Raw genomic sequence first — 15,017 nt, 5'->3', positions numbered from 1 at the left:
ATAATGAATTACCTTTTGAGGTGACTTTAGCAGAGGTCTTGTCATTTCTACATTCACAGCTGTATTCTCCTTCATCTTCTTTAGTCATGCCCGTCACAGTGAGAACCCGCTTAGCACCATCTGTCCTGACACAGTGTCTGCCTCCAGGTTTGATCTCACGGCCATCATGCTGCCAGACAACATCCCCTAAAGCTTGATTTAGTTCACAGATCAGGCTAAGTGTACCTTCCAACTCCACTGTAGTAGGTTTCAAAGGGACAACAAACTTCAAAGCTGAATCTGAAATGAAAACATGAGAGTTGGACATAAAATCCAAATCTGGCATCTGAAGAGGTCTATACAGCAATTATCAGAATGTTAGAAACATTTCTATAACTTGCCTTTAACTTGAACTTTAAACTCCAGTTTGTCATCAGCAGTTTGACAGGAGTATGTTCCACTGTCTTTGGATTCGGTGGCTTTTACTATCAGGGTACGAGAAAGGCCATCTTTTTTCATTTCATACTTGCTGCCCTCCTTGAGCTCCACACCATCTCTAAACCATTTCACACTACCGCTCTCGGTGGTCAGCTCGGTGGTCAAAACAACTTTTTCACTTGCTTGAACAATAAGTGTGTCCTTGACAAGTTTATTCTGGAACTTGACAGCTGCATCTAAAGATAAGTAAGAGCTTATTTTTTTAGTGATTTGTGCTGAGAATTATCAATCTTGGCTAAATAAATGATATTTTAAATATATATATTTACCTGTCATCTGCAGCTTAAATACCAGCTTTTCGGTTCCAGCCTCACATGTGTATTCTCCAGCATCTTTTTTCTCCATTTTTTCTATCACCAGCTCACGACTCTTGCCTTTTGACTCCATGTGGACTGCTTTGCTGAAAGTCAGCAGCTTGCCATCCTTGTACCATTTCACTTCTGTCTTGGAATCAGAAACCTCACAGCTCAGAGTGGCTTTCTGGGAGAGAGTGGCTTTCACCTCCTTCTGGACTGACTCCTTGTTAGAGAAGCCAGCTGGGGCTTCTGCAGAGCAAATGAAAATGTTGATGTTAACAAGCAAACAACATATCAGCCAACCCCGAAATACATAGCACAGCCAAAACTTTTCAGTCATAATGAACACACTTATTAATGATTGAACGCAAACAGAAAAACACGATAGCAAATAAATATCACATCTGCATACTCTTGGAAATACTGGCGACATCTTAATCCTCCTACCTTCCACATGCATCTTAAAAGATAACTTCTCAGTCCCAGCCTCACAGATGTATTCTCCAGCATCCTTCTTCTCCACACTGTCGATCACCAGCTGACGACTCTTGCCTTTCGACTCTACATGGATCGTCTTACTGGAAGTCAGCAGTTTGCCATCCTTGTACCATTTTACCTCTGTCTTGGTATCAGCTACCTCACACTTTAGAGTGGCCTTCTGGGCGGAAGTGGCTTTCACCTCCCTCTGGACTGATTCCATGTTGGAGAAGACTGACTTGGGTTGGATCTCTGCAAAAGTAATAATGAACGTCATGGCATTTCCGCCCTTTTCTTTAATACAACTCAAAAAAATCACAAAGAGCAACGCAAATATCTGTGACACCAACATACTGCAACATACACAAGTCAACCCAGAACAGTAGTTAAGCAAAATTAAAAATTAAAAGCCTCCACTGTAGCTGTTTTTGGTCTACTTCACTTCACAAACTTAAACAATATATGCACTAATCACATATATTACGCCCTCGATTCCTCATACCTGTCACATGTACTTTAAATGCCAGTTTTTCAGTTCCGACTTCACAGATGTATTCTCCTGCATCTTTCTTCTCTACGCTGTCAATCACCAGTTGACGAATCTTGCCCTTTGATTCCATGTGAACTGCTCTGCTGGGATTCAGCAGTTTGCCATCCTTGTACCATTTTACCTCTGTCTTGTTATCAACTACCTCACAGCTCAGGATGGCTTTCTGGGAGAGAGTAGATTTCACATCCCTCTGGACAGACTCTTTGTTGAGGAAAGCGGATTTAGCCTGGACTTCTGTAGAAGTACCTGCAAAAGAGTGTGGTGGCAGCACAATTATCTATACAAAAAGGACTAGACTCTTTAAACCACAGCACACACATCGCTTTGGATTTACTGGACAAATGCAACCAAACCTGTGCGCAGAGCAATAAGCTCTATTAAAACACATCAAATTAATAGAGACACAACATTGCACTTTGTATTTGTAAAGCAAAAGCAAATTGGGCATCTGCAAGTTGCCACAGAGTCACAATGAATATATCAAAAACAATTCATTGAGAAAGAAAAAGACCAAATCTCTGACCAGGAACTGACAAACAACAAAGCCACAAGACACCACAGCTGCCTCAGCAAACAAATGCTACAAGAAATCAAAGCATGACGCTCAGTACAATACATTCTTTTTATTTAAAAAAGCTAGAATAATGACTTAGTATTTGAAGATTTGTAATGTTCATGTTTATTACAATGCAATTTACATTGTATGAGGCAGTCATTAAACTAGGTTTTACCTCAAATGTATCTAGGCTTTATATTTTACAAGCTATGTGCTCAAAAGATACAAACAAACAAAGAAATAAACATTATGTATTTATTAAACATACTACATTCTCCTTACCTTCCACATGTATTTTAAAGACCTGCTTCTCTGTCCCAGCCTCACACATGTACTCTCCAGCATCCTTCTTGTCCACACTGTCGATCACCAGCTGACAACTCTTGCCCTTTGACTCTGCATGGATGGCATTACTGGTGCCCAGCAGTTTGCCATCCTTGTACCATTTCACCTCTGTCTTGGTATCAGATATCTCCCAGCTCAGAGTGGCTTTCTGGGAGACAGTAGCTTTCACCTCCTTCTGGAAAGACACCTTGTTAGAGACTGCAGACTGGACCTGTGTGTCTGTGGAGGAAACCATGAATGTGGATGATAAAAACATTGTAGGCTACTTGTTCATTGATATGTGAAAATCTGCAATACCTTGTAAGTACATCAATTAACAGAAATACTATAAGCCAGTTCAGTCCTTGGCCCTACCTGCCACCTGGAGTTTGAAGACCAGCTTCTCAGTCCCAGCCTCACAGATGTATTCTCCAACATCCTTCTTCTCCACGCTGTCTATCACCAGCTGGCGACTTTTACCCTTTGACTCTGTGTGTATTGTCTTACTGGAAGTCAGCAGCTTGCCATCCTTGTACCATTTCACCTCGGTCTTGGAATCAGAAACGTCGCAGCTCATAGTGGCTTTATTGGAGAGAGTGGCTTTCACCTCCCTCTGGACTGACTCCTTGTTGGAGAAGGCTGACTGGGCCTCTGATGGAGGAGGCATGAGAGGGAAAATATCAGATCCAATAAGCATCCAATTAGTAATATTATTATTTCGAAAATCCACCTTCCCTTACCTGCAACATGCATCTTAAAAGCCAACTTCTCAGTCCCAGCCTCACAGATGTATTCTCCAGCATCCTTTTTCTCTAAGCTTTCGATCACCAGCTGACGACTCTTGCCTTTGGACTCCGTATGGATTGTCTTGCTAGAAGTCAGCAGTTTGCCATCCTTGTACCATTTCACATCTGTCTTGTTATCAACTACCTCACAGCTCAGAGTGGCCTTCTGGGAGAGAGTGGCTTTCACCTCCCTCTGGACTGATTCCTTGTTGAAGAAAGCTGACTGGACCTCTGAGGGTAACGTCAATGAAAAATACAGTGTTGTTGTTATAAGCATTGTTTAAGGTTCACCGATGACTGAAACATATAAGAGACATCTAACTGATGCATTCTTCAGGACAATAATGACTATTTACTTTCCCAGGCAAACCTAATCAAGTGTTGTTTGGAACATTACAAAATTGGTACTACATCATATAAATGTGATGTATAAAGATAATTAAATGCATAGCAACTAACCTTCTTCAAACCCTTAACTCAAATCCTATTCATACAGTAGAAAGACACCAAGATACAGTATATATATATATATATATATATATATCAATCAATCAATTAATCAATCAAGCGGTCCTACCTGACACAAATACCTTGAAGACCAGCTTATCCCCTCCGGCTTCGCATGTGTACTCTCCAGCATCGCTCTTCTCCACTCTTTCAATCACCAGCTGACGAGTATTGTCTTTTACTTCTGAGTATGTTGTCCTACTGGATATCAACAACTTTCCGTCTTTATACCATTTCACCTCTGTCTTGCTATCTGAAACATTGCAACTAAGAGTGGCTTTCTGGGAGAGAGTAGCTTTCACCTCCTTCTGGACTGACTCCTTGTTGAAGAAGGCAGCTACAGCTTGAGTTTCTGAGAAAAAGATAAGGTAAAGACATTTATATCATATATTAATATCTGTGTGAAGTGTTGAATAATACTACGAAATCATCACAAACAATCTTACCTTTTATCTTGACCTGGAATGTGACTTTGTCTGCTGCTGTCTCACAGGAATAATGTCCTTCGTCACTTTTCTTGGCATTCTTGATGATGAGTTTCCTTTGAGTGCCTTTGGAGATGAAGGCAGTTCTTTGGTCCTCAGTGATCTCCACTTGATCTCTTCTCCACACAACGACCGCGGTGGCAGGAGATACCTCACAGCTCAGCTCAAGATCTCCTTTAAGGGACGATGACATTCCCATGGTACCTCTGGCTTTGTTTAGAAACTTGGCAGGTTCATCTTAGAGAAAAAGAGAGTAATTGGGTGATGACTTTTTAAATCAATTATTTATCAATGTCTTTTTTTAATTCATACAATTAAAATGTGCTACCACATTAGTGTACTTGTAAAATATTTGTGACATTCATTAAAATCCCTTTAGAAATATATATCTTTAGGTTTGTTATCAGAGCAGTTCATGTGTGGAATTAATTGGGGTAGCAACACAGGAGTTGACTACATGATGACAGATAGCTCTTTCCTCTATTTGATGGCTCATAAGCATATGTTCACAGCCATCGGAGTAGGTCACATTTCAGTATATCACATGTTCTGCATGTTGGCTTAAGGCAGTACTTGTTGCACACACTGAGCCCAGTTCCCTTTACGCAATCATCTTTGCACCGAGCAGAGCATATGGATGATACTACCTTCACAGGCCAACACACAATCCATGGCAGACAGATTGTTGAATTTTCTCTGGGGTAAAGTTAAACTGTACCTTTTCGATGAGCGTACCTTTAAGAGTGAGTTGCAGGGACATTCTGTCATCACCTAAAACACACTCGTAGATGCCCACATCTTCCTCTGTAACATTGTGTACAATAAGGATCCTCTTGCGGTCGATGATCATATGTTCATACTTCTTTCCTATTTTCACCTCCCGCCCATTCCTCATCCACACCACCTGAGGAAACACACGCAGATTGCCAAAATAGACAGTATAAAGTAAAAGCTATGGTTAAAAGAGTAATTAAATATTATACTCAAGTAGAACTATTGTTACTCTGGTATTACAAAGTAGGAGTACTTGTGCTGACAAGCGCTCAAATACAAAAGTGACTCCTAGGAAGACTATTCTGGTTAACAGGAATATGAAATAGAAAATGTTGCACAATGTGCTGACTGAAATCAACTCCATTTGATAACCCCCTACCAACTTCAACTACAATATATCTATTCAATCCAAAGTGGGGGCCATATCTTCTTTATCAAAGAAAATAGGTTCAAAACTAACTAAAATGGAATATAATTGTCACAATTTTAAAGGTAGTTGAGTACAACGCTTAATCAAAAAGCAGATTTTAGAGGAGACTCAAAATAGCACAGAAAGAAATTACTCAATTACAGAAATGATAGCACTTGTATTCTATCCCTGTATACTTTTAAAGTTAAAGGTGCATTAAAAGAATATGTGCATGCTAAAAGTAAAGCTGTAAATGATGTATGTTCCCATCACAAACCTGTGCATCGTAATCTGACACCTCAGCAGTCAGCTGAGCAGTGGCTTGGGCACTGCAGGTCACCACCTCCAGCAGATCTGACTTGTTGGTGAACCTAACAGAAGGAGCTAAAAATACACTTTTCATGTAAGAAGGCATTGTTGATTTGCTTCTCGCAAACAAATACAGTAAATACAAATGGCATTCAATTACAAAAAGGTAAGAAAGTTTTAATACAGAAAAGCAAATGTACTACAATTTATTTATATGATTTATTGCATTTTTCTCTCTTGATAGTTTATCTGGCCATAAGTGCCTACCCTTCACAGATAGAATGCAACTACTTTGCGAGCCTCCACCCACAAACTTGACCTCAGTTCCATTCATTTCCATGGTGACGACACGGATGAGCAGAGTGTGTGTGTTCTTGGATCTGGTGATGAGGTAGTCGGCTCCACTGCGCAGAAGGCGGCCGTTTAGAGACCAGAAGCCGGAACAAACAGCAGACAGCTCCACGGAGATAGAGAACTCCTCACCAGAGATTGCAGTACTGTTCATTAGGCCTTTCCTGATTTCAGCACTGGGTTCTGGGGACAACAGGCAAACCAGACATGAGAAAAGTACACTTGAATGCATACAACAACAGCACATAGCCATGAATGACAAATGTTACAGAGAGATCAGTCTTACCGAGGTAGAAGCTTCCAGGCACCTCCAGGTAGGGACTCTGGCCAAAGGCATTCATAGCAGAGATACGGAACTGGTAGGTGGCTTCTTCTGTGAAGTCGCAGACGGTGATCTCTGTTAAAACTATGGTTACCCCAGCATTGCACCTCTGCCATGTCTGAGTGCCAATCTTCCTTCTCTCCACAATGTAGCCCTTGATGGGCACAGGGCGGTCGCTGTCAGGAGATGACCACTGAATGGTGATGGATGAGTCAGTCTTGTTCTGCACCACAGCATCGACTGGGGGATCGGGAGGATGCTTCCTTGCAGCTAGAGCAGAAAGAGTGATGATCATAGTGTTTATATAATCAGATGAGCATTAAGTGATTGTAGTAAATCAAAAGAAAGTTTGTTTTTTACTTTCATTTAGGGAAATTACTCTTGTCAGTTAGGATAACACTTTGTTTACCAGTGTAATAACTGTGATGCTGTATAAAGTCATAGGGAAGTTGTAGCTGTACAACGAAGGACACTGGGCGTCACACACATCAAGCGATCGGATCAGGTTTCAAACAAGTCCACTTGAACCCATTTTTGTTTTTAAACACAAGGCAAGCTAGATTCAGGACCCACCAAAGCCATATAGCACAAGTTAAAAATCCTGTGTTGGAACAATCTAAAACACTTGCATAGGCTGTACATATCCTGAAGAGCACCTACGTGAGATTCTTTTATTATTTAGAGGTGAAAATTATCAAATGAAGATGATAACACCTAAAATGTCAACTGTAATTGTCCATGTTTTTTAAAAACTCATATATCAAAGTACTGCTTTTTATTCCTCTTTTATATTTAATAAATGTTGCTATTTGGCAAACACTGTAAATCCACCAACCTTTGTAGTAGTGTTTGTAATCGCAGGGTTATTTTAGAGTTAGGTAATTTCCATGAAGTGCTTACATTATTTTTTCTAACAAAAAAATAAATAAAATAATAAAACAGTAAAAAGAACAATAAGAGAATGCAAGACAATTAAGGTAATTACAAAGGTGTGTATATATATATATATATATATATATATATATATATATATATATATATATATATATATATGATGAAGTCTGTTTAGTTTAACTTTTTGTTATTTAAACATTAAATACCACATGTTAAGCCATCCTGCATAGGTAGATCAAAACAAATACAATAAATCTGAATTTGACCCAAGTGTCATCCTCACCAGTGACAGAGAATCGAGTGGAAGTCTTGCAGTCTCCAGCCACAAAGGCCACTTCTCCTGAGTCATCAGCCTGGCAATCTCTAATTGTGAGTGTGTACTGTCTGAGCACGCAGCCAATCGAAATACGGGAATCTTCCTTCAGCTTCTCGCCATTGCGGGTCCAGTAAACATCCGGAAAGGGATGCTCCAGCTCCACACAGAAGATGACAGTGTCACTGACAGGAACTACTGTCCTCCGGGGAAGCTTCTTAGTAATGTTGCCTGGGATATGAGAGATAGTAAATGTTACATAAAAAAACACATTCAGTAGCATTGTAGACACACCGACTAGCTGTTCTTAATTTTTCCAATTTGTTAGCAGCATTTTAAGCAGGTCATATTAATTACTCTTGATAATAGCATTATAATGCCTGCACATAAAATCTAACAAGAAATAAAGACAGAAAAAAAAACGTCTCAACCATACCCAGGACAGTGAGCTCAGCCACAGTGCGACTGCCCTCCTTCATCTCGCAGATATAGACACCATCGTCGTTGGTTGTGACATTATGTATGGTGAGACGACGCAGGGTGCCTTCCTGCTCCATGTAATATTTGGTGCTTTGCTCCAGCCGCGTTTCCTCCATGAACCAGTTGGCCAGGGTGCCACTAACAGGAACCTCACACATTAGGGTGGCTGATGTTTTCTCTTGTACCTCCACATCCTGCAGCTTCCTTCTGAATGGCACCTTAGGCTCTGACACAATGAAAAATAACAGAATCTTTAAGTTACGCAGCCAAATTGATGGTGTTGCATATGTCAGTCTATCAAATACAAAATGCAGCATATAGCCTACTTTAAAATCAACCATTTTAAAAGCTTTCTACATTTATTGCCCCGTGATCTCTAGTTCAGGGTGTGATCTTAAAATCAAGTCGGAGAACAAAAAACTTGCTAAAGAGATAATCCATCACATTGGACATTTGATGTGTGTATTTTCTTGAGCACCAAGGTTTGAGACTTGGTTATTCAATAATATTTTTACTAGTCAAAAGCTTTTACAGAGGAAGTTGTGGAAAAAATATTTTGGCAATACAGCAAGTGAAATAAAAGCTTTTTGGTAGTCAACTGTGAAACTTTGGTTGTTAAGACCAAGGTTTGACAGTTGTACCTATGTAATATAGGCCTAAATGTAATATTTACATTTAACTATTTACAATATTTCCTTTACATTGCAAAGGACAAAGTACACATTATTAGAGACTATCAAGTTGCACAAAAACACTGGAGGGAATCAAAGTTGTCAAACCGTAGCTTATAATTTAGTCATAGACTTTGACAACACAGTACGAAACATTAACAACCCTCAACAGTTATTTATTTGGTCCTTAGTATTCCAAATAAATAAGTGCTTTGATGGGCTTTCCAAGAATGTGACTGGCTTCCCTTTCTGCCAGGACTTATTTACTTTCTAAGTGATCTATAATAATCCAACTTAACGTTGCTAAATGTCACACAAAGTGCAATGTTTTTGTTTTGTTAGCAAACTTTCACTCCTTTTTCCATTTTTACTGTACAGGTCAGAAGTGACAATTTGGTGCAATTTTGTGTACTGTATTTGTTGTTTTTCTTTATTCTGTGCTGTATTTTGTGTATTCATTGTGAAATGGATATGGTCATGCAACCACTAAGAAGTCAAAATGTATATTTTTCATTTCAAATTTGTAATTTAAGTCCTGCAAACTAACAGGCAAGGCAAACATCAGAAGTGTCAATTTTCCTGCACCAGCAATAAACAGGTACATTAGTGGCACAGCCCTCATTATCATACATACCAATATAAATCTAAAACCCTACAGTTTTGTCCCTTGGGACAATTTCTTCCCAAGGGAAGTGGTGCCAATGTGCTCCAGTAAGTGAGTGACCATCTTAGCATCTGTGAACTACTCATCACCAGCAGAAAATAGATGCAACACAACACCTTCAGAGGATGAGCCAGAATTCAACCTTGTTGTGAAAAGTCTTACACATTTTGAGAGGTTAAAGGGTAACTTCATTTTTTTTTCAACCCAGACCCTATTTTCCTATGTTTTGTGTCTAAGTGACTGATGGCAACAACAGTCTTTGAAATTGGTACAGTATTAAGCAAGACGGCGAAACAAGCTACAATGTAACGTTTATAGGCAATTGTACTACTTTAATTTGGGTCCAGAAAAAGTGCTTCTTTTGCCACTGACATGCTCAGATTATTATTACAAGTGTCCGACAACATTATGGAAAGGATCCCTACAGAAGTCGACCTTTTTGTTTCAGAGTAAGATCATTTTGGTTTAACCTGAAATCACTATCACCAAACCTACCAGACTCCATTTAAATAAACAGCAATTTTATCAACAGGAGCTGCCTGCAATCACCACTCTGGTTTGGTTGAAATAAACACTTAATTCACCCATTTACATGTGAAAATATGCTGGCTGTATGCATGCTAGGGCTGGGCAATATATCGATATTATATTGATATCGTGATATGAGACTAGATATTGCCTTAGATTTTGGATATTGTAATATCGTGATATGACATAAGTATTGTCTTTTACTGGTTTTAAAGGCTGCATTAGAGTGAAGTGATGTACTTTTCTGAACTTACCAAACTGTTCTATTATTTGCCTTTACCCACTTAGACATTATGTCCACATTACTGATGATTATTTATCTAAAATCTAAGTGGGAAGATATTTTGTTAAAGCACCAATTGTCAACCCTAGAATATCGTCGCAATATCGATATCAAGGTATTTGGTCAAGAATATCGTGATATCTGATTTTCTCCCTATCGCCAGGCCCTAATATGCTAAAAGTATTGTTTATTTAAATGTCTGGTGAGTTTGGCGATTGCAAATTCGAAGCTGTTTCTGGTTGAACAAAAAGGATTTTACTCTTTAACAAAAAGGTCTATCTCTGTAGGGATCCTTTTTTTATGTTTTCAGACACTTAACAATCTGAGCCTGTCAGTGGCAAAAACAGCACTTTTAGTGGATGGAAATTGATGATGTGCATTTGCCCTATGAATACATTGCTTTACTGGACCAATTGTTAAAGATTTTTAGTCACTTAGACACCAATGCATTGGAAAATAAGGTTCTATGTTGAAAAAAGTATATATATTACCTTTGAAATGATACTTTGGTACACTGATTTGGACAACATGTAGTGCAGTTGCCAACAATGAGTTTATCCTACTAACATATAGTTTATTCCTCTGTGCCATATACCTCCATTTGTATTGCTATTAAAATACATTAAATGAACCACACTGCTGCACTGGGTGACACCTTTCTTCACTGTGATGAACATAGGCACTGTAGTTTATTTTGAGTAAATCCAACATACACCATCCTGGTGTTATAAATACTCATAGAGGAACAAATGTGTATTCATTTTCAGCTCAATATAGTCCTGTTTCAGTTGTGTTTGCTAACAACTACAGTGCCCAGCTGTCTAGGAATTACTTAGCATCTATAGTGTATTTGTGAGCCATTTTGAAAGATGTGTCTTCAGTCGGAACCATTTGGCTTGGGGTCTTGGGGCTGAGACTAATGTTGGTTTTTATGGGATTTATTAATAATAATAAAATAATGTAATTATGTCAGCCTTGTCATTTAACCTTTGCTTGGAATATGTTGAAAATGTTAAACACTGGTCAAGATTTAGCTACAGCCTTTATGATGTCACACGTGCTGACAGATAATGCACATCATGCATGAACATATCTCGAATGATAGCTTACTTGTAGCGGATTCTCTTAAATGAGCATATAACATGTATCACTGTACTGTAAGCATTTTCTTAAAAAATAAAATTTGTCTTACCTTTGACTGTTACCAACACAGCACTATAGGTCTGCCCAGCCATATTGGTTGCATTGCACGTGTAGAGACCATTATCACTCTGCTTGCAGTACAGGATCTTAAGGATGAAGTTTTCAGCTTGGTCCTCATAAATGACATGCCTGCGGCCCTCGCTGATGTTTGTTCCATCCTTCCTCCAGATAATGTGGGGTTTAGGGTGACCTGTCACAAAGCAGCTGAGTTTGGCATGTTTGCCTTCAGTCACTGTGCAGGTACGGGTGAACACACCTTTGGGCAGCTTTGCCAGCGCAGATGCCCTCAGCTCATGTTCCAGACTGTGGGAATTCAAACCATCTGTGATGCTGACTGTGGAGGAGGAAGAAAGAGAGGATCTGCTTTCTTCAGTGCGATAGATAGAAATGTCCTTCTTCATTTCCTCCTTGCGCTTTTGGAGGTGAGAAAGGAGGGAGGTGTTCTTGTCTGCAGCCAGGTGGTTGGAATCCTGGGCCTCTACAACAAGAGCTGCTGCAGCGTGAGAACGGCCAACCGTGTTCTGGGCCCTGCAGGTGTAGGTGCCACTGTCAAGGTTCCGCACACTTTGAATCTTTAAGGTGCTGCTGTCACTGTCGGAAACAATCTTGATACGGTTAGTCTCCCCCATGTAGCGCCCATCTTTCTCCCAATCAAAGTTGGCCTCAGGGTAAGCTGCAACCCGGCAGTGGAAAACGACATCACCTCCCAAACCTATACGTGTAGAGGTAGGCTTAACTATGAAAACAGGGGCCCTCTGGGCCATCTCTGAGGGCAGGGCCACTTTGAGGGTAACAGCAGCATAAGCTTCCCCAATGCTGTTTTTGGCCCGGCACATGAATTGACCACTGTCCTCCAGTGTTAATTCATAGATGGTCAGGCGGTACATTTCCATCCTCCACGGTCTTGAAGCGTCCCCCAGATGTCAGCTTAAGCTTATCCTTTTCCCAGGTGATCAGTGGAGTTGGGCTGCCCACGATAGTGCAGCTGAGTGTGGCATCCTTGCCTGCACACACTGAGAATGCCTTTGGGCGGGTGAGAAACCTGGGGACTCCACCGAACAAGTTTTGATCCATTGTTTGTTCCTGTAATCAAAGAAAAGTAGAATATTACAATACAGTACCAGGGAGGGATTTACAAGAAATAATATGCAACATTGAACGGGACGTGTCACATTCACTTAAAGGTCCCATGACATGGTGCTCTTTGGATGCTTTTATATAGGCCTTAGTGGTCCCCTAATACTGTATCTGAAGTCTCTTTCCCGAAATTCACCCTTGGTGCAGAATTACAGCCACTAGAGCCAGTCCCACAATGAGCTTTCCTTAGTATGTGCCATTTCTGTGTCTGCAGCTATTGAGGAGGAGAGAGGGTGGGGCAAGGTGGAGGGTGAGGGTGTGGCCTGGACCAACTGCCACTTTGCTCGTTTGAAAGCCATAATGTCTCTCTCTCATGGGTGGGCCAAATTCTCTGGGCGGGCAAAGCAGAGAAAGGGGAGGTAACCTTGCTCCTTATGAGCTCATAAGGAGCAAGATTCCAGATCGGCCCATCTGAGCTTTCATTTTCTCAAAGGCAGAGCACGATACCCAGGGCTCGGTTTACACCTATCGCCATTTCTAGCCCCTGGGGGACCATAGGCAGGCTGGGGAAATGCATAATAATGTTAAAAAACCTCATAAAGTGAAATGTTCACGCCATGGGACCTTTAAGTCATTTTAATAATTTGCATAGCTGGCAAAACAGCAAGTAGTAGCTTGATATAGTTTGCTATAGCTACTAAACACCAAAGTCATTTTCAGTAATTAATTTGGGAACAATAACAAATTATGGATAAATTGCAGTTTTTTAAATTGTTTTAGGAAAAACAAACGCTATTTCTGCTGAACTGCAACAAATTAGGCTACACATTTTGTATGTTCATAAAAGGTTGTGTCAATTATTATTAATAATTGCTGGCCACACAATAAATTATAAAGAAACCATGTCAAATGCATCCAAACCATTGTAAAATGTGGCAGTTAATGTTAAGTGTAACGTTACTCTATAAATATGTTATGCTATGAAAATAGACATAAAGGGACAGTCCAGATAGGCATATTTATGGCAGGCAGTTACAGTAAGTGTCAGTCAACATGTCCCTTGTCCTGGCCCTGCAGTAATTCATCAATACAAACACTTAACTTCATGTCATACAGCCTATTCAATAGGAAGGTAGTTTAACAACACAACAACAAACTAATTCCACTGTAACAAGGTCAAATAGAGCAGATATGTGCCTTTCAAAGGGTGACATTTGCCAGCTTTGTCACCTCTTACGCTTGAACTGCCTGTCCCAAAAATAACCTCAGCTGTCAGAGCCCGTCTCTGTCCATTGCCATTTGTAGAAGCGAAAGAGATATCAGCTGTTTGATAAAGCTTCCACTTCAGAAACATAGTTAAAGTTTATCACAGTTTTCTATACGCTAATTAAAATGTCTTTAAAAAATTATGTTGGAATTAAATTACACTAACTTACGGTATGTAAAACTGCAAAAAACTGAAGCACACACGCTTCTAATTACAGTTAAATCGCATGTAAGCCTAACTAACTGAGACTGGAAGTTGTAAAATTAGCTAGGTTAACGTTACCTAATGTTAACTCAAAGCAGCCGTTAACGTTGACCGTCACAGGTGTGAAAATACGCATACGAATTTAAGTAGAAATAAATAGAAAAATTGCTATAACTTCGGCCAAGTTCTCGGTATTTTTAATGTAGCATCTTTTTTTTAGCCTAACATTACTTTTTTCTCCTCGAGTCTTCAGCCACTCAGGTAAAACGGGCGCTGAATCATGTGGGCTAAAACGTAGTTGGCCGTCAAGATTTCCGGATGATAGCCTAACGTTACTCCAATATCAGTGTTTAGAAGTCCCACCAAAAATTTCTTCTCTGTGCACAAATATCCTTGAAATGGTTGTAAATCCAGAATGGTGGAACATCACCCCCAGTCTCCTGCGGTGGGCGGTTGACTAGACTTATTTTTTCTTTCTTCTCCGGTACCTCAGGATGCCAAATAGCTGACGTGCTTATTTCGGCGCAGCCTCCTTTTCCAAAATAGACTTGTCATTTACTGTGGAGATAGGAGATAGGAGATAGGCTGTTGTAAGGTCGACATGGAGAGCAGGCGAGCCTGGCCTCTGTTGGGCTGCACACTGCTGCTGGGCTGCACACTACATGTCGGACAGTTGAGTCATAAACAACTACACAGAATATTACTGAGTGGAAGGTTTCAGCAGTGGTGACAAGTACTGCTCTTAAGTACAATTTTGACTTTTACTTTACTTAAGTATTTCCATTTTACTTTATACTTTCACTCCACTACA

The 15,017-nt window shown here is 40.0% G+C and overlaps 1 protein-coding gene across 1 annotated transcript in view; it reads right to left on the bottom strand.

Annotated features, from left to right (window-relative positions):
• obscnb (obscurin, cytoskeletal calmodulin and titin-interacting RhoGEF b) overlaps nucleotides 1–14,759 on the bottom strand; it is a 54,671-nt gene extending 39,912 nt beyond the window's left edge. The window contains 19 exon segments of the mRNA XM_028593100.1: nucleotides 13–279; nucleotides 381–653; nucleotides 747–1,022; nucleotides 1,221–1,502; nucleotides 1,753–2,046; nucleotides 2,639–2,920; nucleotides 3,056–3,331; nucleotides 3,421–3,696; nucleotides 4,043–4,324; nucleotides 4,419–4,694; nucleotides 5,193–5,361; nucleotides 5,918–6,024; nucleotides 6,217–6,483; nucleotides 6,587–6,892; nucleotides 7,800–8,060; nucleotides 8,266–8,535; nucleotides 11,648–12,546; nucleotides 12,548–12,741; nucleotides 14,438–14,759. Of these exon segments, the coding sequence (XP_028448901.1) occupies nucleotides 13–279; nucleotides 381–653; nucleotides 747–1,022; nucleotides 1,221–1,502; nucleotides 1,753–2,046; nucleotides 2,639–2,920; nucleotides 3,056–3,331; nucleotides 3,421–3,696; nucleotides 4,043–4,324; nucleotides 4,419–4,694; nucleotides 5,193–5,361; nucleotides 5,918–6,024; nucleotides 6,217–6,483; nucleotides 6,587–6,892; nucleotides 7,800–8,060; nucleotides 8,266–8,535; nucleotides 11,648–12,546; nucleotides 12,548–12,732 (5,248 nt within the window). The 5' untranslated portion in view covers nucleotides 12,733–12,741; nucleotides 14,438–14,759.
• Nucleotides 14,760–15,017: the final 258 nt, after the last annotated feature.

This window comes from Perca flavescens, chromosome 12 (assembly GCF_004354835.1).
Source record: "Perca flavescens isolate YP-PL-M2 chromosome 12, PFLA_1.0, whole genome shotgun sequence".
Lineage (NCBI taxonomy): Eukaryota > Metazoa > Chordata > Actinopteri > Perciformes > Percidae > Perca > Perca flavescens.
The sequence above is the reverse complement of the archived record's forward strand: the minus strand, read 5'-3'. Positions and strand labels throughout refer to the sequence as shown.